The sequence below is a fragment of the Sarcophilus harrisii genome, chromosome 2 (assembly GCF_902635505.1).
Source record: "Sarcophilus harrisii chromosome 2, mSarHar1.11, whole genome shotgun sequence".
Lineage (NCBI taxonomy): Eukaryota > Metazoa > Chordata > Mammalia > Dasyuromorphia > Dasyuridae > Sarcophilus > Sarcophilus harrisii.
Window position 1 is genome coordinate 466,834,165 of NC_045427.1, and position 16,749 is coordinate 466,850,913.

A 16,749-nucleotide genomic window follows, 5' to 3' on the forward strand; every position below is an offset into this window, starting at 1 on the left:
CCTGGTTACATCATGTCTATACCTCTCATTCTGGATCTCTCCCTCTCTCTTTGGATTTGTTTTCACAATCCCTTTTTGCAGGTCAGCCAGGCTCTTGATGACTGGGCAGATGATACTTTGATTTCTTGCTCTTCCCACTTTGTTTGTACCCATTACTTTGGCTTTCCCGAGGACTGGCTAGCCCATCTAGGACTTTTGAAAATGAGCTTTGCTTTTCTCATGTAGACTTTGAAGTGACTGGATGCCTTTCCAGCGAAAGACAAAGGAGAAGAATGTAGAGAGGGCTTCTTTTAGAGGAATATTAGCCTGGGGCTGAGAGAGCCTGGCTTTGGGGCTTAGTCCCTGTGGGGTCTGAGTTCTGAGACCCCAGGCTGGGGGGTGGATTGTTTTGTTTCTTTGATAGGTGGGGAGGAGGCTGATGGAGGGGGGGGTCTTCTGTTCCTGAGGTCTGACTTTGAAGCATTTGAGAGAAGTTTCCACCATCCAGTGTTCCCTCCCCCCAGATCCCCATCCGCCTACCTAATTAACAAATACTTGAGCACCAGAAGGTTAGCTACGGCTGAAGTCTCAGAGACATTGGAAGCAGAGAGGCCGGGGATGTACAGTTAGGAACATGTTGATTATATCTCTGGCAGATAAAAATAGTCAAGGAGAAATCTGAGGAATTTTAATTGCCGCTAAAATGTCTTTGGAAGCTTGAAAGGGGCTGGGCACCAAAGGCCTGCAGTGAGGAGGCCCTTGTGGGCAGAGCATGAAGGAGGAAAAGCCAAGACTGAATGGCTTTGTGTCTTGCTTTTCCTTCCCCTTTTATTCTATACAAATCTCAGTGGTAACTAACTGGAGTCTGAGCTGGGAGGAGACTTGTGAAGCATCAGACCTGGTGGAGACAGCCTCATACAGAGCACTGGACATAATCTTCTTTTCAGGCCCTGTAGTTCAAATATAATCTCAGATTTAGAGAGTTTGTTTTGGTTTATGGTTTGGGGTGAAACTTAACTGTGGTTAGAATTTAATACCTTGAAACCCCTACCTTGAAGAGATGCTGAGGGACTCCTTCCCATGCTTCTTTATTCATATATATATATATATAGATGGATATTTTTTTCTCCAAAATAATTTATTTATTTTTAACATCCTTTAAAAAAAAATTTGAATTCCAAATTCTCTCCCTCCTTCCAGCCCTTTCCCACCCATTGAGAAGGTAAGAAATATGATATCACTAATGCATGTGAAAACATGCAGAGCCTGTCCATATTAGTCATTTTGTAAAAGAAAAATGAAGAAAGTGAAAAAAATTATACTTCAATTTGCACTCAAGAGTTCATCGGTTTCCTCTCTACATGTGGAGAGTATTTTTCATCATGGGAACTTAGAAATTAATTGTTTTGGATCATTCCATTGATCGGAGTAATTAAATCTTTCACAGATAGTTCTTTTTAGAATTCTTTTGTTACTGTGCACAAATGATCCCTTGGTTCTGCTTACTTAACCTGCATCAGTTCATATAAGTCTTCCCTTTTTTTTTTTTTTTTTTTTTTTTCGGAAATCATCCTGCTCATTATTTCTTAAAGTGTGATAGTGTTCCATTGGTGTTCCAATTATATACTTTCTACCCCCTTTATTTTTTAAGCTCTTTTGGTGGGAAGAAGTATCTATAAGAAACTTTTCAGTAATACCTTTAGAACACTAAGTGCATTTTCAGGTGGTAAAAAATTTATCCTTCCCCATGTGCTTAACTGCAGACTCCCTGATGTGCCTTTGGTGAGAACAGAGAGGTCAAGGAACTAATCCAGTCACCCAATAGTAGTGTCCAAATAATGATCCCTGCTTTTGTCTAGTGCTCCTAATTTGGGAACCCTCCTTCCAATGCAATGCTAAGAATAGGAATATAATTAAATGGTAGGCCACAGAGTGACAGGTGGGGGATGGAAGATTTGTTCAGAAAGTTTGTTCAGCAGTGATCTTGTTTTTTTCCTCGTCTCTCCATTTCTGTTTTATGAGGGAGGGGGTGGCAGAGTGCTATTGCTACTCTGCAGTTATTCCAACTGATGAGAGCTATCACAACATAGACTCTTAGAGCTGGAGGGGTCTTTTGGGACTATCTAGAATAGGAGTTCTTAACTTTTGTGTGTTCTGGACACAGCCTAGCGGTCTGAGGAATCCTATGGATCCTTTCTCAAAACTGTTTTTAAATACATAAAATAAGTTACCTTGGATTACAAAAGAAATCAAGTATATTTACATGAAGATATGTTTTTAACCCATTCAAATATGATATGGTACAAAGAAGTCTGGCATTGATTTGGTGCTCAAATCAAATCCAAAGGAGCTTCTGGGTGACTTTTGTCACTTTCTTATAGTTTTTAGTTGGTCTCTGTGACTTCCAAGTTATTCTTCAGTTCTAAATCATATGAGATTGCCTAAAGAAAGAATATGATATATTTCCAGAGCTTTGCAAATCTTAAAACAGTATATAAATAAGAATAGGAATTGGATCTGTGATTTTGTTGTTGTAGAAAGCTCCAGTGAGGAAATCCACAAGTACTCTTACAGTCGTAGACTTGCCCAGAGTTCAGATAATTTAAGAGATTTGTTTAGAATCACAGTAATTATTTCACAAGTAGAATGGGGAATAAAGATCCCCTCTTTATCCATTATATCTTGCTGCCTTTCTTTCTTTAAAAATAAAATTATTTCATTAAATATTTACCAATGATGTATATGATTTTCTTTAACATTCATTTAAAAAATTTTTAGTTCCAAATTCTCTCTTCTCCTCCCCTTTGAGAGGGCAACTAATATATTATTACATTATATGATATTATACATATGAGATCATGTAAAACTGCAAAAGAAAACATGCAAAAGTGAAGTTTTAAAAAATGCTTCAATCTGCATTCAGTTCATCAATTTTCTGTCTGGAAATGGATAGCATCTTTCATCATTGATTCTTTGCAATTGTCGTGGAACATTATCTTGATCAGAGTCTCCCACCTCTCAATATATGTAAAGTGCTCTTAAATCTTAAAGCATGATATAAATATTGATTATTATTATTGCTAATATTTTATAATGAATGACACAACTCAGAGCTTATTCATTGACACCAAATTGCCTGTTATTAAAATATCTATAAATTGTGTAGTTGAAATTAATAGTACACATGCACTATATGTGTGTGCACTATATGTATACATACATACACACATATAGTATTTTATTTTTCACCAACTGCACATAAAGACAATTTTAAACATTCATTTTTCAGAAATTTTGAAGTCCAAATTTTCTTTCTTCCTCTCTCACTTTCCCCCTCCTTGAAACAGTAAGTAATTTGATATGGGTTATATATGTGGAGTCATGTAAAACATTCCATAGTTGTCATGTTGTAAAAGAAGAAACAGACCAAAAGAAAAAAACATGAAAAAAATAAAGAAAATGAAAAATAGTACGTGTCATTCTGCATTCAGATCCTAGCAGTTCTTTCTTTTGAGGTACATAGCATTTTTCATTATGAGTCCTTTGGAATTGTCTTGGATTGCTGAGAGTAGATAAGTCATTCATCATTGATGTACTATGTTATAATTCTATGTACAATGTTCTCTTGATTCTGCTCATTTTACTTTATATCAGCTCATGTAAGTTAATGTTTTTCTGAAAGCAGCTTTTGGGATTTATCATTTATCAATTGGGGAATGACTTGTATCCTTATAAATTTGACTTAGTTCCTATATATTTGAAAAATGAGGTCTTTATTAGAATTAGAGATACTTGCTTTAAAAATTGTTTCCCAACTTTCTGTTTTCTTTCAATCTGGTTCCATTGAATTTGTTAATGTAAATCTTTTTAAATTTAAAATAACTAAAACCACCCATTTTATATTTCATAATATTCTCTATTTCTTGTTTGGTCATAAATTCTTCCCTTCTACATAGATCTGACAAGTAAACTTGTCCTTGCTGTCCTAATTTGGTTATAGTAGGACCCTTTATGTCTAAATCACGTACCTATTTTGACCTTATCCAGGTATATGGTATAAGATGTTGTCTGTAACTAGTTTCTGCCATACTATTTTCCAGTTTTCCCAGCAGTTTTTGTCAAATAATGAGTTCTCGTCCTAGAAGTTGGTGTCTTTGAATGCATGAATATATGGCTTTAATGAATAGGAGGAAAAGCTCATGGATGATCTAATGTTACTGTATCTTTCATCCCTGTAAATGAAGGCATACTCTCAGGTCTGTTTGCCTAAACCTATCAACAGTATAAAATGTTTTTTTTTTTTTTTTTTAAAGGAAAAGTGTTACAGTAACATACCTGTAGAGAGACTATCTAGTCTGATTTCCCCACCACTCATTTTACAGGAGAGAGAGAGAAGAGGGGAAGGAGGGAAGGGAAGAGCAGAGAGGAAAAAGCCTGTGAGTGTGCTCATGTGCACAAACAAATGTCTTCCAAATGCCTTGCTGGAGGAAACCATGCTGTCTTCTCTCATAACCCCCACAGCATGGGACTGAGCATATAGAAGGTGCTTAGTAAAGACTTGTTGACTTGACTTGAATCTGAAAAATGTTTCAAATGCAAAGTCTGATGGCTGAAAAGAGTTGGGTAGAAAAGAACAGAGAATGAATGGTAAATATAGACTCTTCTGGGGGCAGACTTTTCTGAAGAGAAAAACAACCCTAGTCCTAGGAAATGGTCAATGGGGAAGACTAGGAGATTTGGCCAGCGCTGTTTTGCCAGTTGGGGAGAATCCCATCTCGTTCATTCCTTCTATGTGCCACATCTGTGCTAAGCATTTTACAAATATCATCTCATTTTATAACTCACAACAACTTTACAAGGTAGGTTCTGTTATTATCCCCATTTTATAGTAGTGGAAACTGAGGCAAAGATTTGAACTCAGTTCTTCCTGACTTTGGATCCAGCATTCTGGCTACCAGCTGTCCCTGAAAGAAATTCAAAGGCTCTTGATGGACCCATCCGTTCCAGCCTGTTCAATTGACAGATGAGAAAACTATTGCTTAGAGAAGTTATATATTTTGTCAGGAATCCTCTGAGGATTAAGTGGCAGATCTGGGATTCAAACTCTGGAGTCCTATTGTATGAGAAAAAGCCTGTGGTGGGGGTGGAATCTACTCAAATCCCCCCATTTTACACCCCAGGGAAAGGAAGGAAATGTGCTAAGGCCATGAAGAGTTGTTCTTAGGAACTTTCAGAAGCAGAAGCCAGGCTGGGCCTTCAGATTCCACATCCTGAGCACTTTTCAGTATATCGTGTGCTTGAGGGAGATGGGGCTCCGGCCCCACAGGTCTTGTCAACAATTGTCTTGTTTCCTCCGGGAATATTTGGCCTAGCTGACTTTGCCCAGTATTCTGGGAAGAAAGAGCTCACTGAGGAATTTTCCCCAGGCGGCCCTGGAGAGAAGTATTTGGTTTCTGTCTAAAGGTTATGCACAGCGCAGCCCTGGCTCCCTCCTCTCTGCCCCCTCCGTGTTTCACCCTGGCCTGTCCCAAGCCACGAGCATTCTTAGAATCCATTAAGTATAATAAGTTATGTGGGCACCCGTGGCACTGACATCTGTTAGCTTTTAGAGAACACAGCGACTGACAAAGAGCCGTGGGGAGGGCCAGGGAAAGATTAAATTCAGGAGGATGAAGTCTCAAAGACAGAAGAAAAAAAATCCAAGTCAACCATCCTCTCTCCAAGGCCCTGGAGACCTTAAAAGGTGATTTGTCTGGGGAGACACTTTCCTTCTGCTGTGTTCTGCTTTGCTACCCGGCCACAGACGGGGCGACTCTTCCCGCAGGTACTGAGTTTGCTTTGGCAAATGAGAGTAGTTGGGACCCAGGCTTTCTTTTTGGATTCCTCAGGGGAAGAGCCCTACTCCTTCCTTCTTCATGATGTCTGCTCCTCTTAACCATCTCACAGCCTCCTCAGGAAGCTCTAGGGTAGACTATCATATCATAAATTTGTCATCAGAGAACTCGAGTTTGAGCTCTAGGCTCCTGCTTAGACCCATACCATCCTGGCAGCCTCTTTAATCTCCCATGGCTCTGTTAGACTGGGATCATAAGATCTAGGGCTAGGCTATAGCTTTAGATATGGAAAAGACTTTAGAGGGCATCTAGTTCAACATACTCAATATTTTTTTAGCTGAGGAAATTGGGGCTAAGTGACTTGCCCAGGGTCACACAATCAGGAAATGTTAAGTGTCTGAGACAGATTTGAACTCAGGTCCTCCTGACTTCAGGGCTGGTGCTCTATCCACTGACCCACCTACTTGTCCAGAGAACCCTCATTTTATGGGTGAGGAAAAAGATCTAAGCAAATTGAGACTTACCTCTGATATCACAGCTAGTTGATGACAGAACTCCACTGTTGTTCCTCCTCCTCCTCTTCCTCCTTCTCCTCCTGCTACTACCATCACTACTACAACAATTACCAGTACTACCATTGCTACCACTACTACTACCATTACTGCTACTACTGCTCCAACAACTCCTACTATTGTTATAACTACTACTACTAGAAATAATAATTAGTAACAATGATTTGAAGAGATCCAGAGTTCTCCCCTTTCTAATGTCCTTATTTCAAAAGGTCCATCTCTCACAAGGATATTACTGGTAATGAGGTTGGAGTAACTTTTTAACAATCTTGTTCAGACTCCACAGGGGTAGATTAGCCATTATGCTCTACTCAGGTTTGGGTGGGGATAAATTCTTTGAATAGATGACCCAAAGTTTAGGGTAAAGTAGAAGTTCATTTGAATAGGTTCAGCCTCTTACTGTAATTCTTTCATTGATTGTTAACCAATAAGATTTGGCTGCCACCCTCTTCCAATGGGCTGTGAGCTTGTCACAATGTTCTTTGGTCTAAGAGAGAGATGGCCAAATGATTATCATTTTCTTAAAATGCTGGCATTATTTAATAAAATTATCCAGAAATTAATGTCTTTGAACTTTTAAAATACTTCCAATAGTACTTAACATTTATATACCACTTATGTATGCTTTATGATTATTATCTCATTTGATTCTCACAACAATCCTAGGAAGTGGGTGCTGTTGTTGGCCCTATTTTATAGATATTCCCCAGATCACTGCCTTGTTGGCTTGTGTGTGAGCTATACTACACAGGTGGACACAGTCATGGTGAAGTCCAAGATGGACAGGTCATAGTGAAGAGTTCTGACAAAAAAATGACCATTGAAGAAGGAAATGTCTTTGCAGAGAAAACCCCATAAACAGTACTAAAAAGATAAAAGTGATGACATCAGAAGACAAGCTCCTTAGGTTAGAAGATCTCTTAACATGCTACTGGGGAAAGAGCGAAAGACAGTTATAAGTAGCTCTAGTTCTAATGAAGAATTTTACAAATAAGGAAACTGAGGCACAGAGTGGGGAATACCTTGACCAAGGTCATAAAAAATAGTAAATAATGGACCTGGAATTGGAAACTAAGTCCTATAGTTTCAATTCCAATGTTTTTTTTTTGTTTGTTTTTTTTTTTTTTGCTGCACATTTATTCTCATTTAGGCAGGTTGCCCAAACCTGTAAGAAAGAATTGTCTGCTTTTCAGAGATAGGTGTCATAATAACTGTGCATGAAAGAGTAACCTTAATTGGCGGCTAATGAATTCAAGCTGTCTTACTATGTCACCAGAACATGGAAGTGTCAGTGTCATCAACTTTCCAGATCTAGTGCTGATTCATAACTTAATAATACAAATAACCAGCCCTCAAGCCAGTAACAAATGCTGCTGGGAAGTGACTGGGGATTATGATAATTGATAGCGATAAAGATGAAAATCATTATTGACAGGAAATCAAAGAGAAAATCAATGCCATCATATTGAAGTAATTGGGAACAAAAAGGTTTGATGCCTCTAAGAAAACGTTTATAACAACTGCTGTAGTGATTCAGAAAAAGGAAGAAAATCCCAAAGAAAAATGAGAACTTAATTCATAAAATGTTAACTATTTGTCTTTAAAAAGAAAAAAAAAAATCTTTCCTACTTCCATCCTACTGGTAAACATCAGTAGTAAAAAGCAGCAGGTTTTTGTTATTGTTCTTGTTTAAAATCAATGTGAGCCCTGAATTTTTCTTTGATTTGGAGGTTGGGGGAGGTGAAATTTTTTTCTTTTCAAAAGAAGTATTTCAACTTGAGGCAGTCTGACTGTTAATGAGAATGTGAAATACAGCATCCCTAGTAATTTTGTTGTTTGAGAAAGTCAGACAGTAGAGCCTTTCTGGGGCTGGTGTAAACTGTGACAATCTGTGGTCACTCTCCCAGCAAGGCCTTGATTCAAATCATGCCCAGAGTCGAGGTCAAGGACATTGGATTCTAGTGGACTGGCGTGGCTGTTTCAGAGATGACATTAAACTTGACCATTTCATATGAACATCCAGGTCTATTGCTTTAGCCAAAGAAATAAACTTACATCCTCCCACTAAGCAGAGAGAGGAGGGGCAGTTTTGAATGAGACCCTAGCAAGAGACATAGGAAAGGAATCTTGAATCCACACTAATCAGAAAACAATCACCAGGCAGGCCTTGAATGCCTTCTTTATATGTGAAAGGTCCTCTGTTAAGCCACAGGGAGGATGCAGAGCTGATGTGTAAGGCTTGGCTCCCCTCCTAGAGTTCAGAGGGTTGGAAACAGGTAATATGTGTTCCAGCATGTCAACAAAATAAGAGAAAAGGGTGGCCTAGTTTGTGGTGGAGGAGTCCAACAAGGACGGGATTGATGTGGGCTGGGAGATTCTCTAAGGGCTGAGGTGGGGCCTAAACTGGCCCTCATTGAAGACTAGGTGGAAGTCATAAAGGTGGGGAGAAGGGGGCAGATGACAGAGGGAGAAGGATGCTGAACTTGTAGTAAGGGGATCTGAGTGTGAATCCATGCTCTGCTGCTTTCTCTCTCTGCTATCCTCATTTCAGGCCTCTTATTCCTAATCTGTAAAATGAGGGGGTGTAGGGAGAGGGTCTCTAAATTCTTTCCTTTTATCTACAGATTGAGACTAGATAACTTCTGAGCTCCTTTTCTGCTCCAGTTTTATAATCTTATGCTCCATGTAGGGAAAGGTTTGAAGAAAAGGAACAAAAAACAAAAACCAAAACCAAAACTTGAAAAGTTTGCTCAGAAAGGGAAAAAAGAACATAACAAGCATTTGTTAAGCACCTACTATGTGCTCCAAATATGACAAATTCTTTACAAATCTCAATTGATTATAACAGCCATGTGAGGTATTATTATCTCTGTTTTATGAATGAGAAAACAGAGATAGACAGCTTATTTTATGACTTGCACATGGTCACTGTCTGAAAGTGGATTAGAACTTTCCTCTTCCTGACTCCAGGCCCAGAACACTATCCACTGAACCACCTAACTGCCTTTCACCTATCTCTGCTCTAGCCACATAGGAGTGCTCTCTCCTTTTCCTCTTCATCTACTAAAACACCACCTTTCCAGAAATTGGGAGAGGTGGGAACTGATATTAGGATGGTATGTTTGTAGGTTATTTGCCAACATGGGGTATTCATATCCCCAAATGCTTTTGGGTGAATCATTAGCATTCAGATTTCTATTGTTTGAAATAACCTGATAGAATGAAAAATAAATAAATAAAATGGCTGGCTATAATCTGTGAGGAAGGTCCAGTGTATTTATTCAGTGGAATCAATACTTTTTCTTGAATGAGAGGACTGAGTTAAAATTCCACATCTGATGCTTACTATCCATTTTAGTATATGAATAAATCACTAGTTGGACAAGTCACTAGTTTCCTCATTTATAAAATGAGAATGGAATCAACATCAAACAGATGGAATTCACATTAAACTCTGCAGGCTATATGTTGATTCTGTTTGAAAATATGCCAACTGTTTTATTGTATTTTTATTTATTTTGTTAAATATTTCCCAATTCCATTTTAATCTGGTTTGGGAAGCCTTGGAGAGTGTTGTGAACTGCATGCTTGGCCCCTCTATTTTGTGGTACCTTCCAAGTCTGAAGCCAAGATACTTTACTCCAATGACAGGAAATAGGGATTTGAGAACCACAAATATGTTATAATTTGTGGAAGTACATCAGAGAGATACAGTCAGTGCTAGGCGAAATCCAAGAGGGGGGTGATCTTAGAAGAAGGTGCCAGTGGAACGTTTCATGGGTGGGCATCTTCTCTGTAGTTTATAGAATTACCCTAACCTCGAGGTTAAGTAATATGCCCAAAATCACTGTATTTGACCACGGTCCTTTATCTTCACTTTAAAGAATTTTGGGGGGTGTCAGTAGATGAAAAGGAAGAGGAGACAGCAGAGAACAGTCCTATTTGGCTGGAGTAGAGTGAGATGAAGGGGAGTAGTAGGAAATAAGGCTGAGGAAGTATCACTGGAAGGACTTTTTTTTAGTATTGTCATAGCAATTCCAGAATTAAGGGTGAGGTGATAATGGGAAGACTGCCCTTTTTCTAGGAATAAGCCTGCTTTGCTGTGGCTTTCTTGATGAATAGGCCTCTTGGTAGAGATGAATGTTATACCCCCCTCCCAAAAAAAAGGAATTTGCATATTAACTTTCCTGTCTCCATGGAATTAAAGGCAGAAAAAGTTGGGGTCCCTGTTCTTCCCTCCCTTCTAGTCTCCCCTTCCCAGTCCCATTCTACAAGTGACTAACCAGACTGGGGATCTTGGAACAAAAGTGATTAAGTACTTTCTGGGACACCTTTAACCTTCCAAAGCTCTTTTCATAATTAACTCTGGCAGCTCAATGTGTGTCTCATTAACATTTCAATATTCTGTAATCACTGCGAGGCTGGTGGTTAAGGTGGACGTGTTTTTGCTTTGTCTCTCCACAGGATCCGGCTGGTGAAGTTTACCGAGAAACAATCAGTGAGGAACATTTTCGTCTAGAAGGTACTTGAACTAGAATGCTTCCTTAATCTGAGGCGGGGAGGGGACAATAAAGCTTCCTTAATCAGAGGCTGGGAGGGGACAATAATGCTTCCTTAATCAAAGACTGGGAAGGGGAGGCTCTGGTCTGCCCGCAGCCCTGCAGGATTCCCAGAAAGTCTTAAGTAGTGATTTAGAACCATATTTGCTGACTGGCTGTTCAGTCCATGACACACCTGGGAACTTGTTCGTTCACACTGAGATGGTGTGGGGATGGAGGGGGTGGGAGTGGTTAGGGGGAGGAGGGAGAAAGGGATGGTGCAAGGTTCTGTCTAAGGAAGGGCTTGGGGAAATCAAGATTCAGTAGACCTGGATTCTACTGGCTCCTGACACAGAACATTGGACATGCACCTAATTTTTTCCATTTCCCTGACATCTACTGGTTGTGGGACTTCGAGTAAGTCAGTAACCTCTGTCTGCCTTGTTTCTTCATCTGTAAAATGGGAATAATAATAGTACCTACCTTCCAGGGTTGTGAGAATTAAAAAAGGTAATGAATGTAAAGTGCTTTAAGTGTTGTAAAGCACTTTATATTCGTTATCTTATTTAACATAGATATATAATATATATTATACATACATAATATATATTATAGATAAATCTGCTATTATTATTAATAAAGTTTTAGTTCCATTTTGTTACTAGCTCTGTGACTTTTATCAAGTAACTTCACTGTTTTAACTTTCAACTTTTTACTAGAGATTTGCACCCATTGGTCCTGCATTATCCTTCCATGCCAGCCCACTTGCTACCACATACACCCGTGGTCTCTCCTTTTTCCATAGGATTGTAGATTCACAGTTACAGAGGGAATTAGAAATCCTTGAATCCAACTCATTCACTTTCCAGATGAGGAAACCAAAACTCAGAGAGCATAAATGATGATTTGCCCATGCTCTCACTCAAAATGTCTGAATCACAATTCAAATGTAGGACTTCCTGATTCCAAATTCAGGGTTCTCAACCTAGCATGCAATCAATCCCCACTACAACCCATTGATTGGGAAACAGGGATCTCAAAGATCCTGAATCTTAAGGAACCCTTTTTGATCCTTGGTGTTTAACTCTCCTTCTAAGACCAAGGAGAGAAGGGTGATTTTAGAGAAAAAGGGGAAAGAGAATGAAGTCCATCTAGAAGTTCTAACTCGTATGTGCTCTAAATCTGATAACTCTTTTGGAAACTAAAGCTGGCTTTGATCCCTGGAGGATTCATAGGATTTAGAACAGGAAGGGATCTTAAGCAGTCATCTAATCAATCTACCCTCTTCCTCTGCTACCCTCCTTCTCTATTTTATAGATGAAAAAGCTTTAGAACTAGGGAAGTTACAAAAATTGTCCCAGGTCCTTTAAGTCCTTCTATTATACCCTATTATCTTTTATCTCGAAAGATCTAAAGGGTCATGTGTCAGCTGTAGCAGCTCTGAACTTTACAGCCTGGACCTCAAGACTCAGTTTTATAGGATTAAGGGAGTCGGGTCCCATATTCTGGGGTATGAACAGAAATTATGTTCTGGGACTAAATGGTGTCTGGAATCTAGAAATTAGAATCTTCTGGATAGGCAGTAATATTCTATTTTAACTGGAAAAAAGTAGCTGTTAGAAGGGGAGAGGGGAAGGGCAGAGCAGGGATATCGATAGATGACAGAGGGAGGTGAACTGGATGATAATTTATACTTTTTGGAGGCCCTAAATATTCTCTCTGCCCAGTGGTCATTTCATTCTGACACCCGGGGAGTCCCCAAATCTATTTGTGGAATAAGGAAACTGAGGCAGAGTAATGAATTGACAATGGGCCTAGGATTTAGGATAAATAAAGATTTAGGATAAGACTCTTATGTTCTGATTGGACTGTTTCCCCCATGTACTTGTTCTTCAGTGCCCCCGGCATGGTCTAGATACTTAGGGAGAACAAATCATGAACTAGTTGGGTAGCTTGAGAACAGAAAATTGCCTGTCCGGGATGAGAATTGGTTTTGCCTCTTTTCCACTGCCTGTATTTATTTATACAAAGAATTGGAAGCTGCGCCTGGATGAGTAGGGGCTCTGATGGCCGGGCTATTTCCTGGGACCCCCCCCCCCCTTTGGTCCATTGCCATTTCCTTTCTGAATGGGGGCAATGTAGCGTGTACTCAGAGAAAGCCTGATGAGCTGCCTCTGACTGCCTGGGTTGAGAAATGCCAATACCGTGAATCACTCTGTTCAGGTTGTCAAGCCCTCTCCTGTCAATGTCAATTAGTTGTAGCATTTCTGATATAAAGTAGGCTTTTCCATTAGGAGATCCTGCCTTTGGAGAGTGGGTAGGGACCACACCAAGTGGAATTACTTTGTTTGGAATATTTTAGGTATGATCAGCAAAATCTATCTTTTTCACTTCATTTTTCATCTTTGAATTCTTGAAGCCAGTAAACCAAAGGGAAACCAGGTGAAGAATCCAAGTTCACAGAGGAAACTTCATAAATCCCAATGATGATAATAATTAACAATAATAATAATAATAGTTCTTACATAATGCTTTAAATGACTTCCTTTTAATAATCCTATGAGTTAAGTAGTGGAACAGCTTGTGAATATTTTGCAGATGAAAAATACAAGGTTCACAGTGGGGAAGCTCACAAGATCACAGAGCTAGTAAGTGTCAGAGCCAGTGTCTGTGCTCAATACCAGGTATTGTTTCTGAATCTGTGCTTCAGAGATCTTTGATTTTGTTATTGCTGGTATGCCTTATCCTAAAATAGATTGTAGTCCCTCTACAATTCCCTAGATAGATGATGATATTACAGAAGAGACCCAGGGAGCAACATTCATCACCCAACTGATGAGGAACTTCTCTGAACTTAAGTCTGCTGGTGCTCTTGAGAGTACATCCATGATCTAAGATTGGGCTGATACTTTCTGTGATAAAAAGGAAGATCAGTCAGTCAACAGGCACTTACTAGGTACCTAATATCAATCAATCAACAAGCACTAAGTACTTAATATGTGTCAGGTACTGTCCTAAGTGCTAGAGATACAAAAAGAGAAGTAATGACAGTGCCTCCAGGAGCTCTCAGTCTAAAGAAGGTGTCCTTGGGTCACAAATATAATGACTTCATTTATGTTGAAGAACAGAAATAGATCATTTAATCTCAAATGCATTTGACCTATAGCAAAATGGTTTGGCAGAAGACCACACTCCAGGTTATATTCTATGGGAAGTTAAATTCCATTCATTTTAGGGGACATAACATCCATCTTCATGACTGCTTGGTTCCCAGTACAGAAAACTGCATATGCTGTTAGTGATGAGAATGCTATTCTCTACAATGTAGTTAGCCCTTTCAAGAATAAGAAACTTTAATGTCTGAAAGGACCCTGATTTAGGTTAGGAGTGGCTGGCAAACAGCAATGGGAAATGACCATTTCTGAAGCTTCTTGGAGATCAACCCGTTGCTGCCGTTTGCTTCTTGCCTCTTCAAAAGGACCAAGCAAGCCTTTAGCCCCACAGCAGAACTGGCCAAGAAGGGGTGGGGGAAGAAATAATTGACTCTTCATTTGGGGTTTTTCTCTTGGCCAAGTTCAGTGCCCTTTGGAGAGCTTGAGGGGTGTTTAAAGGGGAAAAAAGGCCATCTGAGGCGTAAAGATAAAAAGAAGGCTTCTAGCCATCCATAAAGAAGCAGGATTTAACTCCTGTGTTGTTATGGAAAGCTGGATCAAATCCCCTCCTCTTAACAGACTTAACTAGCCCACTGCAAAAGCTCAAAATCCTAAGATTAAGATTGTATTTGGTAAAAGGGCTAGAGCATTAGTGCTTCCTTTTGAACTATAGAAAGAACAAAGTAAACATCAAAAGCATTAGAGCCGTGAGAGCCGGATTGTTGACTTAGTGTTCCTACTTCACTGGAGGTTAGGTTTGGAGAGTGGCCACTCTTATTTACTCAGCATCCTGGCCTGGTCTGGCCTGGCCACAGGAGATGAGAAGAGGAGGACCTTACCTGATCCTTCCTCATCCCTGTCACCTGCCTGAGGCCCCACAAATACCCTACCTCTTCCAGGACTGTCTGCCTTCCTCAGGGGGTTTCCCAGGGTTCACAGAAAGCAAAGGGGGGAAGGAGAGGTATGGAACCCTTGCTCAGAGCTTTTGGCTTCCCTTCAGCTCTTTATTCTCTATTCAGGAGCTAGCAACCTGTGTCGGGCAGGTGGAGATTTTTATTAGCATATATCCTCAACCATGGCAGTCGATGAAGCAATAACTTGTATTTGTACGGCAATTTATGTTGTTTAGAAGTCTCTTTCATCACAGCAACCCTATCAGTTGGTTGTTTCAGTTACCCTCCCTACCAATATAGGCAGGAGACCCAGTGTTCAGTGTGGTCTGCTTCTGGCCAGCCGTTCTCTTAGGTCTTCCCAACCCTCCCTATCCGACACCAAATGAAGGGGATTGGAAACTTGGGTATGGTTCCTGATTATAAACAGTAGAACAGAGGTACATGACCTATTTGTAAAAATCTCCATTATTTGCAAATCTTAGGGCCATTGATTAGAATTAGAAGGGAACTTTAAGGTCATTAGACTTGATTCCCTCCTTTTTAGATGAAGAATCTAGCTTGAGAGGCAGGAGGCAAGCCCTTGCTTTCCTTACTACCTGCACTACTCCATCCATCGCTTTCTCTCTGTTTCTGGCTGCCTCCTTGTCTCCCCATTAAGGGTCTGTGTGCCCTTCTCTTCCTGACTTGGGGTCTGTTTCTGGTTCTCTCTCCATCTATCTTGTATCTGAGACTTTAGAGATAAAAGTTGCAGAGTCATTTCTGTATGGGAGTCTCTAACACAGTTCTGTGTCTCTGACACTCCCTTTTTCAAGTTTGCCAGTCACATCAGTCCACTGAAGTCAAGTTTAAAAGCAAATTCCTCTTTGATCAAAAGACTAATTCCACCCCTCCTGCTCTGAAAGGACCATCTGGGTTCTCTCTCTGTCTTTCTCTCTCCCCTAGGCATCACCTCCAGGTTTGTAGGAGGTCCTGGCCTCCTGCTTAAAACAGGCATTGGAGGAGTTAGCTTTGTCGGGCTGTTGTGATGTGAGTAGTTGGAAAGGCTTCAAGAAGAGAGAATCCCCAGTCCTCTTCACTAGTGTCTCTCTACTCAGTGGGCTCTCCTTTCACCAAACTATGAATTAATGAAATGGAGCCATTGGAAAGTAGCTGAGAAGGGGACAAAATAAGCACAGCAACTGCAGGTCCTGAAGTTAGAGCGTTGCCCATTGCTTTGGGTCAGATTTCAAAACTTTCAGATCAGAAACCTTGGCTAGTATCAATATCTTATGCCAAGTAGATTACTGTGTGTCAGGGAGGCAATATGTTACAGAGGAAGGAACACAGAGTTTAAGAGTGAGAAGAACTGGCTACTGCCTGACTGAGTGATCTGGAGCTAGTCACTTGAATTTGCCAAGCCTCGGTTTCCCCATCTGTAAAATGAGGGGGAATCGACTAGATGGTTTCAGAGATTCCTTCCAGCTTAAGGTCTGTGGCTGGTGGCTGGAGAACTAGCTTTGGGGCCAGGAGGACCTGGATTCCAGTCCTGCAGCTCACACTGCTTCTCACCTTTCAATGTCCTTAGCATCTCTCTTAAGCTCAAAGTTGCTAGAAGGTGCCAGCCTGTTTCATGGTGTCCTTGGTATTCCCTGTACCAACAAAATCACCTGCTGGCCTTAGCCCTATCTTAATGTTTCAGGTTTTTAGCATTGGAGGCAACACTCATTTTACAGAGCGAGATACTGAGGCACAGAAAAGTGAAATAGCTGCCTTGAGATATTCAAGCAGTACCAGAGGCTGGA

General features: G+C 40.2%; 1 protein-coding gene across 1 annotated transcript in view; it reads left to right on the forward strand.

Moving 5' to 3' along the window:
• Positions 1-10,798: 10,798 nt before the first annotated feature.
• NKD1 (NKD inhibitor of WNT signaling pathway 1) overlaps positions 10,799-16,749 on the forward strand; it is a gene marked incomplete at its 5' end in the record, with an annotated part of 37,162 nt that continues 31,211 nt past the window's right edge. The window contains one exon of the mRNA XM_031949330.1: positions 10,799-10,907. Within this exon, the coding sequence (XP_031805190.1) occupies positions 10,799-10,907 (109 nt within the window). The remainder of the gene's footprint in view (positions 10,908-16,749) is intronic.